Source organism: Lipomyces arxii, assembly GCF_038497795.1.
Source record: "Lipomyces arxii strain Phaff 12-163 unplaced genomic scaffold V1512scaffold_14, whole genome shotgun sequence".
NCBI lineage: Eukaryota > Fungi > Ascomycota > Lipomycetes > Lipomycetales > Lipomycetaceae > Lipomyces > Lipomyces arxii.
The window spans coordinates 30,638-41,390 of NW_027117713.1; the positions used below are offsets into that span (position 1 = coordinate 30,638).

The window sequence follows — 10,753 nt, forward strand, 5'->3', positions numbered from 1 at the left end:
ACGTCGGTCACTACAAAACCAAGACGAACAAGACGAAATGGCCCAAAAACCGACATTTGACGTGCTGGACAACGATCCTCAGAATGCGTCCAACAACCTCGTCAAGCTGCCGGAGCAGGTCACGCCGGTGACGACAAATCAAGTCACAGAGCTGAGCTCGTTCGTTCGGTCGAGCCCGAGTTTAACCTACACCTTCACGACCACGGCCGAGTGTTCGACCAAACTGTGTCGGTCTGAACAAGGCAAGAAGACATGTCTCAACCTGAACTTGCCTGCCGCTGACCTGTTGACCCAGATGCAGAAACTAGTAAGTCTTGCCCTCGTTGATCCGCATATCTAACATTAAGGATTTTTACTGCGCTCTGGCAGATAACATGGCCACGAATGAGATTGAATGTCGCAAAATATAGTCATGTATTCTCACACACAAAACAAATCAGTAAAACTCCTGCAACACCTTGTCCGCAACCTCGACCTTAAAACGTTCCCGCCCCGTCTCGCGCTCCAGCCGGTCCCAAGTCGCAATCGCAGCCCGTTTACGCTCCTGCACGCCCTTGTCGCTCTCTTCCAACGTAGCATACTCTTTCCGCAACCGCACCAGCTCACGGTCTGCGTCCGGAGTCAGCGACGGCATCAACCGCGCGCCGGTCGGGTACGGTCCTGTTGGCCGCCGCGCTGCAGACCCACGCGGTGGCGGCGGCGCACCAGAGTTGATCATGGCTTTTGGAGCAACAGGTGGACCAGCGTACGTCGGTGTGCTCGGCGTGCTCGGAGTCGTGACTGGGCGTGAAAAACTCGCACTCCGTGGTCCAGTCGGCGGTGGAGGCGGCCCACTTAACCGTCCAGTATCAACTCTGGCTCGGGGCCCTGTAGGCACCGCGCCAGACGACGACCGACGCCGACTCTCATCCAACGCAAACGAAGACATGCCTCTCGGCGACCGCGACCGCGACCGCGGTCTTACGTATCCTGGACTTCGACTCCTGGGTCTCCGTCGTCGAGGCGACCCACTGCCATTAGCTCCTGGCGTCAGAGACGGCGGTGGCGGCGAATGATACGACGTCGTCGTGCTCGAGCTGCGAGAATGGCGGTGTACCGGCGACGGCCCGCGTCGTAGCGGTGGAGGCGGCGGAGACCGACTCCGACTGCGTGAGTACCGCCGGTATCGTATCGGCGGCGGTGACTCTCGTCGCGGGCCGCGTGGACCGCGCGGTGGTGAGCGACGGTACGCTCTATCTTCCCATTCCCAATCATCCCGCCTGACTGACGGTGGTGGCGGCGGCGACCGCTCGAACTCACGTCTGCCATTGCCGCGGTACTCGCGCTCGTCTTCACGCCGGTAGTACGCTCGCCGATCGTAATCGTCTCTGTATATTGGTCTTCTTGTTAGTACTAATTGTATCTAATTGTATATAAAAGTAATTGTATCGTACCGTCCGTAAGGTCTGTCTCTGTCGCCCATAACGTGTTGTCCTGAGTTTTGGTGTGAAAAAATATCGTGAACTTTGCGTGCGGCGCGGAGTGGATGAGTTGTTTGGTTTAGGGTTTGGCGAATAGATCGACACGCGCGAGATGGCGTGCGAGCAAGTCCAGATTCAGGGCGATTTGGCGTAAGTGAGTGCCGCAGGGTTTGCGGAGGACATGACGAGACCGACGCGTTGATGAGACTACGAGACGCGTTGACGAGTGTATCAAACGCGTACCGCACGTGATTACCTGTATACCCTAACCTACATGTCTATACATAAACAATCTACACAAACGCACTCACACACACACACACACACACACACTCACACACAAAATGCCACGACCACGGCGAAAGCCAAAGTTCGCGATTGAAGTTCAAAAGGTGAGTCAAAAGAGTTTAGAGACGGCAGACTTACCTTCTTCACCGCCTTTGCGACGGTCACGACGGTCAATTGAGATTGGAAGGCGGTTTATGCCAGAGATGACTTCGACGCCACGAGATAAGACGGCGAGTCGTGAGGGTAAAGTGGACGGGCCTGTACATGAAGTGATGCTGCAGAATCTGGTTGATTTTGAACATGAAGATGATATCGATCATCAAGCAGAGAATCACAATCATGAAGAACGACATGAACAACATGAACGACGCAAAGCACTCACAAGTACGGCCGAACTAACTGAGCTACTTCCACACCGTCTGAATCGTCCACGTCGGCGTCGGAGGATCAAGCAAGTCGAGCCCGAGTCCGAGTCCGAGTCCGAGTCTGAGGTCAAAGCAAAGCATCGCCGACAAGTCGAGGCTGAATTGTCTGACGATGAAGACCTTCAACGTGAGAATGAACGATTGCGACGTCAGTTTGCTGAGATTGATGAATGGGAACTTGAAGTTGAGAATGTGTCGAGTGATTCGTTTAGTTGATTAATTATCTATTCTGTACAAAATAAACATAAATACATCTTCGTCCCTCTCTCTTGCTCAAAAACAACTTTTTGGTTTGAAGCGACGACCACAGCAAATACCATTCTATAGTTAATCTAGCCAAAACAAAACAAAACACAAAATGGCTCATTAAATCAAAAGTACAATAAGGAAGAATGCATTAATCTCGTCTCAATGTACCTAGATCTCATTCAGCAAAGGTTCAGGCTCGGCCGCAACAGCTTCGGCCATGACTGGAGTCCCGTTCGTGGATACAGTGGTACTGTTGTTACTGTTATTGCTGTTGTTATTACTCATCATCACGTGTTGGTGGTGCATCCCAAGGTTCATCGGCCGTGGCGCGTTCGCACATCGGTCTTTACCAAAATTGATCTTGAAGTTTCGATACTCTTCCTTCTGCTTGATACCCTCGATCGCCTTGATCGCGTTCGCAATGTTCGTGAAATTCACAAACGCGCACGACTTCTCCCGCAGCGTGTTGACCAACTCAATCTCGCCGTACTCGGAGAAATCCTGACGCAGCCGGTCCTCGGTCCAGCTATCGTCAATGTTGCCGACGTACACGTTCCGGCTTGCACCAGCCGTGACCGCAAGTGCGATTGCGGTCGGCAGTGGGCCTGAGTGCTTGCCCCAACCGATCTTGAGCCGCCGATTGTGGATCATGAGCCCTTGCACATTCGACATTGCGAAAAAGTGCGCCGCGACGGTTGGATCCACAAATGTGACAAAGCAAATGTGTTTGTCGGGAATGTACCGGATTTGGTGTAACAGACCACCTCTAATTACGTTGCAAATCTCCTCAATCGTAGTCTCCGGGTGGATGCTGCCCAAATACACCGTCCGATTGCCCAGGTTTGCCATTCCACCAGCAGTGGTCGCAACCGCGGCCGCAGCTGCAGATTGCTGGGCTAATGCGTTTGTAATGACTTCTCGGTCGACATTCGCCAGCATGCTCTCGTACCCTGGCGTGATTCCCAGAAACTGGGCTGCGTTCTGTTGTTGTGTCTTTGACACGTATGCGCTGTTCTTTATCAGCATGCCATTTCAATAACACTATGTAACTTACCACCGATCTTTCCCGTAAAATACTTTTCTGTTTGCCCATTTAGGGTCTTGAGGCAACTGCTGGACTGCTTTGATTGCGTTTGAAATCGACAGAAAATGAACAAACCCGATCGGTTTCTCTTTGACGAGCTTGATTGTGTCGATCGGTCCGAACCGGCCGAGATCTTCACGAATCTCATCCTCGGTGATGTCTTCGGGTAAGTTCCCGAGATAGACGTTACGCGACGCCAGCGACTGGTGGACTGCCATCAGCACGTTGATTGGCACTGTCGAAGGTTTTCCCCAGCCAATCTTGATGTCCTGACCGCGGATCTGGAGTTTGCGTAAGATCGCGTCCGAGTGGAAGTGAGACGCAGACGCAATGTCGAGAAACGACACAAACGCGCAGTTTTTCTCTGGCAGCATCCGCATTGACTCGACCGGGCCCGAGTGCACATGCGATAATAACTCTTCCGCCGTAGTCTCGGCCGGGACGTTGCCGAGATACACTGTCCTGCTAGCTTGCACCATTGGCTGCCCGGTACCGTTCATGTCTAGACCGAGCGAGCCTAGATCCATATACGACTGGTACGGCATGCCGTACTGGTCTGTCGGGCTGAACCCGGCCTGAGACATTGTCGGCGACGTTGGGAACCCCATTTGCGGAGTCGCGAACGCGGCCGCGGGAGTTCCTGGCTGAAACGGCGAGCCGAGCAAGAGTTGGGACGGCAGCAGCGATGAGAACTGGACATCGTAGGTTGTGTTTGGGACGACCAGGTTTGACGACGCGCTGCCGCGAGACGACATGCGTTCTGTAGGCGCTGTGCCTGTGGTGCTGCTTGACGCGCTGCTAGGGCCTGTCGGAGCTTGCTGGACTGGTTCGACCTGGTCGACTTGTTCGGCTTGCTGGACGACGACGGAAGGTGGCGGTGGAGCGGCGGCAGGGTGGGCGACAGGTGAGAGATTAGAGGCTTGCATCATCTTACTGTGTTTGTCGTCTGAGGACGATGCAAGTTGACAAAAGGATGTGAGTAGGGATTGAGCTTGTTCTAGACTTATTGTTAGCGATTGTTGCAATGAGAGAGACGTCATGAATAATGGTGCGGAAGAAATAGGGCACGAGCCAATTGGCGGTAATGATGGATTGTATGCCACCATTGTAAGATATAGACACAATTGAACAATAGAGAAAACAAGAGAACTCACTCGATCTAACGACGCCACTTTTGGGTTAGTTTGGCGTGAATTGGCGGAGAATGAAGCTGTTGTGGTTGGGCGAATGTAGCCGAATTGAACGAAGACAACGTGAAGAGTAAACGAGGAAATTAAGCAAAGAGAAGGCTCCTTTTAAAGTATCGAAGAAGCAAATGCTTGATTTGATATTTGAATGAAAGCAGAGAAAATCAAGTCAAGTTGAGGAGGTATTGAAGTATCAATGAGTAAAAGGAGACTTGACTCAGGGACAAGACCAGCACCAATTAAAGTAGAAAAACGAGGATAACAAAGATACACAAGTTATATAAATAGACTGGACCAGTTTAATTGACCGTCAAACAAGTCCTGAAATGACTTAAAAAAAGGAATTAGAGAGCAGAGTCTCGATAGAAGTCACACGGCACAAAGGACTGTTCAGAGTTCAATGAGCTGAGACTGGTATTGTATGGTTAACTTATTGCGCGTAATGCAAGGACTGTTCTGCGTATATTGAAGTCTGATATACTACTTAGGGGCTTACGAGCGCAGAACAGGCCCACGAGGGCGAGGCGCTTTCGGACTTGAGTTGAGTGCAACTGAGCTTCACAAGGCTGAATTGGTTGAAATAGTAGATTATTATCAAATATTTGGATTCTATGGCATCAATTGACTGATATTTTGTATTTATTAGTCCTTACTTATTTACTATAACACGGATACTACGTACGAATACTGCCCCGAAGCCAGATAACAGATAACGTAAATGTCTAAATGTTTATGCATTATTATGTAGTTAAGACTGTTATATACTTAACTTCAGCGTATATTGAAGTACAAACACACCTAACCCTATTACGAAGTACCAGTCATTCAAATTTGTTTGCTCAGAACCGAACAAACGACGAACCACAAGCGAAGTACTAGAATGGACTTGGCTAAACAAGAACTTCCGCCAAAAGGAACAATTTATATTGACGAATCTGCTGGAACAGACGACAAGTCTGCTGGCAAGTCGGAATCCAGTGCGTTCAAGACTGCTGCGTTTGCTGTGTATTCATATCCTGATGCTCTTGCTTACTATCTTCGTCGACAGTCTGATTCTCCGTTCGAACCAATTTCTGCTTCTGCGTTGAAAAAGGCAAAGAAAGGTGCTGATGGTGTTGCAAAGAAGATCAAGGCTGCTGAAGAGGCCCGGATCAAGAAGGAAGCAGACGAAGCAAAGAAGATTGAAGAGGCTTCGAAGATTGTAATCACACAGGACATGTCGCTTCCTGCACCAAAGAAGATTAAAATCAAAGATTCAATCAAAAACAGAGAAACAAGAGTGCTCATTCAAGGTTGGGTCCATCGGCTTAGAGTCCAGAAGGGTCTTGTCTTTTTAGTTCTCAGAGACGGGTCTGGGTTTATTCAATGTGTGCTGACCGGTAATCTTGTATGTATCTTATAGTCAATTACACGGCGTATACGACGTATGCGACGTATACTAACATGTACAGGCAAGCGCATACTCGACAATCTCATTGACATTAGAATCAACATTGACAATATACGGTGTCATTCATCCTCTACCCGAAGGCAAGTCTGCACCAGGAAATCATGAGCTTGTGGTTGATTTCTACGAAATTGTCGGTCTTGCCCCAAGCGGCGATGACTCAATCTCCAACAAGGTCCAGGAAAACGCGGATCCGTCCATTTTGTTGGACAACCGACATCTTGTTCTCCGCGGCGAGACTATGACTGGTATTTTTAAGGTCCGGGCCGCGTTACTGCGTAGTTTCAGACGCGTGTATGAGGAATTCGGCATCACCGAGGTCACACCGCCGTGCATGGTGCAGACCCAAGTCGAGGGCGGCAGCACGTTGTTTTCGCTCAACTATTATGGTGAGAACGCGTACCTGACTCAGTCGTCGCAGCTGTACCTCGAAACATGTTTGCCTGCGTTAGGAGACGTGTTTTGCGTGCAGGAGTCGTTCCGTGCTGAACGGTCGCACACCCGTCGTCACTTGTCAGAGTACACCCACGTCGAAGCGGAGCTTGCGTTTTTGACGTTTGAAGATTTATTGGAACATATTGAGAGTTTGATTGTAAAGACGGTCGAGTACGTGTTTGAGGACCCTGCCATTGCTGAGATCATGAAGACTCTTAACCCTGGGTTTGTGATTCCAAAGCTGCCGTTCAAGCGCATGACGTACGAGCATGCACTCGAATGGCTCAACGAGCATGAGATCCCGAATGAAGACGGCGAGAAGTTTAAATTTGGGGATGACATTGCTGAAGCCGCCGAGCGTCGCATGACGGACGAGATTAACGAGCCGATTTTGCTGACCAGGTTCCCTGTTGAGATCAAGTCTTTTTACATGCAGAAGTGTGCAGACGATCCACGGGTGACCGAGTCGGTTGATGTGTTGATGCCGAACGTTGGCGAGATTACGGGTGGAAGCATGCGTATATACGAGCTGGACGAGCTAATGGAAGGGTTCAAGCGGGAGAAGATTGATCCTGCGCCGTATTACTGGTTCAATGACCAGAGAATTTACGGTACGTGTCCGCATGGTGGATATGGATTAGGTACCGAGCGTATTTTGGCGTGGCTGTGTGATAGATTTACGGTGCGGGATTGTTCATTGTATCCGCGGTTTAGTGGACGTTGTAAGCCTTAGAAGTAATGCAGTTAAGAGATGAGCCGCACGTGACCCTTTGCCGTGTGAGTCCGTCACATCGCGTAGACACGTATATGCTAGTCCGTAGTGAGCAGGAGTAGTCTATAGTGAGCAGAAGCAGGTGCATAGGTATTGAGAATGTCAGATAGAGAAATCAGTAATGATGACTTGTCACTTCCAAAAGGTTTTTTGCACAGTTTAAGTAGGATCTTCACAGTACTAATAAACAGCGACCGTACAAAAGATTGTACTTGAGATTGTGCCACAAGATCTCGTATTCTCACGAGAGACTCGGGATGCTTTGATTGAATGCTGCGTTGAGTTCATTGGACTGATATCGACTCAAGCGAATGAGATAGCAGAAGGAGAATCAAAAAAGACAATTGCGTCTGATCATGTCATAAAGGCATTACAGTCACTCGGGTTTTCTGATTATATTGAGCCGATTAAAGGTGTTATTGTTGAACATAAAGAGACTCAGAAGGTATACGACATTTGATTACCGGTAATGGCTCTTTGACTGACAATTTAACAGCAGGGAAGAGAAAGAAAAGAGGGCAAGTTTGAGTCCTCTGGCTTGACCGAGGAAGAATTACTGAGGCAACAAGAAGAATTGTTCGGATTAGCGAGGTCGAAGTTGAATCATGAAGATAATCCTGTTTAAATTTTGTTGTACGTGATTTGGCGTTTATCTGTTTATTTTATGATGAATGGTGTATATTATTGTCAATAAGTGTATGTTTATACTATACATACTATACATACTATACATACTATACATTACTATACAATAGAGCGGGGTGATTAATACAGTACAGTGAGCACAGCGTACGGAGAATAAGTGAGCACAGCGAGAACAGCGAGAACAGCGAGAACAGCATAATTAGTGAACTCAAGTCAGCACAACGAGTCAGTCAGCACAAGGGACTGACCACTCTACACAACACTCACAATGAAGGCCCTTCGCTATTACGCAAATAAAGACGTCAGATTCGAGACTTCAGTACCCGAACCAATCCTCTCTTCACCTACAGATGTCCTGATCCTGCCTCAGTGGTGCGGAATTTGCGGTTCAGACCTGCACGAATTCCTCGACGGCCCAATATTCTGCCCCATCCACCCACACCCTCTCACCCACGAATCCGTCCCCATCACGCTAGGCCATGAATTCTGCGGCATTGTCGACCAAGTCGGTACTGAAGTCACGCACCTCGTTAAAGGCGACAAGGTCTGCGTCGAAGCAACCGTCCGCTGCAACGATTCCTGCTCAGCATGTAAATCAGGCAAGACGAACTGCTGCGCAACCGGCGGATTCATTGGACTCTCCGGCTGGGGTGGCGGATTGTCGGAAAAAGTCGTCGTCCCGTCCGCCCAGGCGTTCAAGTTACCGGACGACATGCCGATCGAGTACGGCGCATTGATTGAACCCCTCGCAGTCGCATGGCACGCAGTCAAGCTCGCCGCCTTCGCACCCGGCATGACTGCTCTCGTCCTCGGGTCAGGGCCGATCGGCATCGCGACCGTGATCGCGTTGAAAGCGTTCGGCGCGGCAAAGATTTACGTTTCTGAACTCGCGAAAATCAGACGCGACCAGGCGTCCGAGTTCGACGTCGACCAGGTTTTCAATCCCGCGGTCGACGACGTGGTCAAGCTCGTGAAACAAGCTACAGCCGGTGACGGTGTCGATGTAGCGTTCGATTGCTCTGGCGTCCAGGCCACTTTCGACACGTCGCTCTTCGCAATTAAATCAGGCGGCACAGCGCTCAATATTGCAATCTGGGGAAAAACATGCACGTACAACCCGAATGACGTCTTGCTACAAGAAAAGAAAGTTTTTGGCGCTGTCGGCTACGTCGGCCAGGACTTCAAAGACGTCATCCAGGCTTACACTGACGGCAAGCTCAAAAACGTCGGCAAAATGATTACCGCAAAACTTCCAATCGAAGAAACGGTCTCGGTCGGATACGATATGCTCATCAACCATAAAGATCAGCACATTAAAATCCTTTGCACTCCTCGTCCAGAACTTTTACAGTAGCTTGTGCATTCTGTTAGGCTATCAATGTCTTCTTGTTGACTCATTCTCGTAGGTTATAATACATCTATTTTTTATGTAGACATCGCGACATCTTACAGTATAGACGCGACTACACAGCAACACTAAGCCGCCGCCGACCCTCACGCTCAAGCGGCGGCAACTCAACGTTCGTATGCACCTGGGGCTCAACTATAGGCGACACCAACCCGCGGCTAGCAGCAAAGTTGCTGCTCCGGGGTACGCTCAGATCGGTCTGGTAATACTCGTCCACGATCGGGTGCATCAGTACCTTCTGATTATATATCGTCAGTATCGAGTTCGTCGGCACCGTCACCCAGTCATCTATCCTCTTGTTAATCATCTCTTCACATAAGTCGCACACAATCTTACTTCGCTCAAACGTCAAAGGCTCAGACGCAACTAAAACAACATCCTGCCGCCGGTCTCGGCGCTCCATCCGATACTGTCCGGGGTTATACTCAATAAACTTCGACCCCGTCGAAAAATGCAAACTCGCGGCCTCTTCCGTTCGCGACGTGATGTACCGCGTCACAACAACTGAATGCCCGTCTGTGACTGCAAAATTTAACAACGATGGCTCATCACGCTCACCCTGCCCACAACTACGACCCCAATCCTTAATGTATCCCACCGTCATCAGCATCGCTTTCCTAATCACTTCCTGCCCAAACCCAGTCGGCCCAGGATGCGTCGCCGGATCAACTCCTAACCTGTCTAGACAGTCTAGAAACAACGCAAACGCCCACTCGGAATCCGTCCCGCCTTGAACAAACAAAAAGTATTTATCTTGCATATGGGCAACGAATTTCCGCTTGATTCGCCCGAAATTAGCAATTTGCCCGTTGTGCATAAACATCAGAGTGTGGAACTCAAACGGGTGACAGTTGCTCTCGCTCAAGATCCCGGCAGTGGACGCTCGCACATGCGCAAACACTAAACTCGATTTGGTCTTCTCTGCTAATCGCGCAAGATTCAAATTGTTCCACGCCGGCGTCGTCCCGCAAAACACGCATGGATCGTCTCCAAGCTCAGAATCGCCTTCGGGAGTGTAGTACCCAACTCCAAACCCATCTCCATTTATCGGCCGTCTGTTCATCAGAACACTCTACCTACTTCATACACTTCAGCATACCTTGTGTCTATTCTCAACCGCGAATCATAAGACTGACTTTCATCGTTAACGCACATCAAAGACAATAATACTTATCCCACACTCACTTGATAATCGAATGCTCCGGCCGTGTCAGTAAATGCGCCAGTAATAACGGCTCACGTCCTTTTCATCAGCACATATCTCCTACAATTCTTTACTCGCATACCTTTGTAAATCAAAAAACGACACATTTTCTTTGAATCACGCAAAATGCAACACTCGTCTGTCGTGAT

General features: G+C 49.6%; 7 protein-coding genes across 7 annotated transcripts; 4 read left to right on the forward strand and 3 right to left on the reverse strand.

Moving 5' to 3' along the window:
- Positions 1 to 5: 5 nt before the first annotated feature.
- Positions 6 to 475, forward strand: V1512DRAFT_265454 (uncharacterized protein). The gene is made up of 2 exons (XM_066916897.1): positions 6 to 307; positions 348 to 475. The coding sequence occupies exons 1-2, from the start codon at positions 38 to 40 to the stop codon at positions 408 to 410; spliced, it is 333 nt and encodes a 110-aa protein (XP_066770327.1). The 5' UTR covers positions 6 to 37; the 3' UTR covers positions 411 to 475.
- V1512DRAFT_265457 (uncharacterized protein) lies at positions 398 to 1,651 on the reverse strand. Its single transcript, XM_066916898.1, has 2 exons — positions 1,434 to 1,651; positions 398 to 1,379 (listed from the first exon to the last, which is right to left on the reverse strand). The coding sequence occupies exons 1-2, from the start codon at positions 1,460 to 1,462 to the stop codon at positions 437 to 439; spliced, it is 972 nt and encodes a 323-aa protein (XP_066770328.1). The 5' UTR covers positions 1,463 to 1,651; the 3' UTR covers positions 398 to 436.
- A 939-nt stretch (positions 1,652 to 2,590) lies between these two features.
- On the reverse strand, positions 2,591 to 4,261 carry V1512DRAFT_210414 (uncharacterized protein; the record flags this gene model as incomplete). The annotated part of the gene is made up of 2 exons (XM_066913506.1): positions 2,591 to 3,431; positions 3,477 to 4,261. 2 exons carry the CDS (start codon positions 4,259 to 4,261, stop codon positions 2,591 to 2,593), a joined length of 1,626 nt encoding a protein of 541 aa, XP_066770329.1.
- A 1,312-nt stretch (positions 4,262 to 5,573) lies between these two features.
- Positions 5,574 to 7,308, forward strand: V1512DRAFT_272001 (uncharacterized protein; the record flags this gene model as incomplete). Its single annotated transcript, XM_066917666.1, has 2 exons — positions 5,574 to 6,080; positions 6,145 to 7,308. The coding sequence occupies 2 exons, from the start codon at positions 5,574 to 5,576 to the stop codon at positions 7,306 to 7,308; spliced, it is 1,671 nt and encodes a 556-aa protein (XP_066770330.1).
- Positions 7,309 to 7,347: 39 nt separating this feature from the next.
- On the forward strand, positions 7,348 to 7,975 carry V1512DRAFT_43426 (histone-fold-containing protein; the record flags this gene model as incomplete). The annotated part of the gene is made up of 3 exons (XM_066918381.1): positions 7,348 to 7,492; positions 7,539 to 7,792; positions 7,847 to 7,975. Exons 1-3 carry the CDS (start codon positions 7,447 to 7,449, stop codon positions 7,970 to 7,972), a joined length of 426 nt encoding a protein of 141 aa, XP_066770331.1. The 5' UTR covers positions 7,348 to 7,446.
- On the forward strand, positions 7,806 to 9,591 carry V1512DRAFT_43280 (chaperonin 10-like protein). Its single transcript, XM_066918380.1, has one exon. The coding sequence runs from the start codon at positions 8,261 to 8,263 to the stop codon at positions 9,344 to 9,346; it is 1,086 nt and encodes a 361-aa protein (XP_066770332.1). The 5' UTR covers positions 7,806 to 8,260; the 3' UTR covers positions 9,347 to 9,591.
- On the reverse strand, positions 9,456 to 10,711 carry V1512DRAFT_272004 (nucleophile aminohydrolase; the record flags this gene model as incomplete). The annotated part of the gene is made up of 5 exons (XM_066917667.1): positions 9,456 to 9,688; positions 9,737 to 10,455; positions 10,500 to 10,535; positions 10,586 to 10,643; positions 10,687 to 10,711. The coding sequence occupies 5 exons, from the start codon at positions 10,709 to 10,711 to the stop codon at positions 9,456 to 9,458; spliced, it is 1,071 nt and encodes a 356-aa protein (XP_066770333.1).
- Between the last annotated feature and the right edge of the window lie 42 nt (positions 10,712 to 10,753).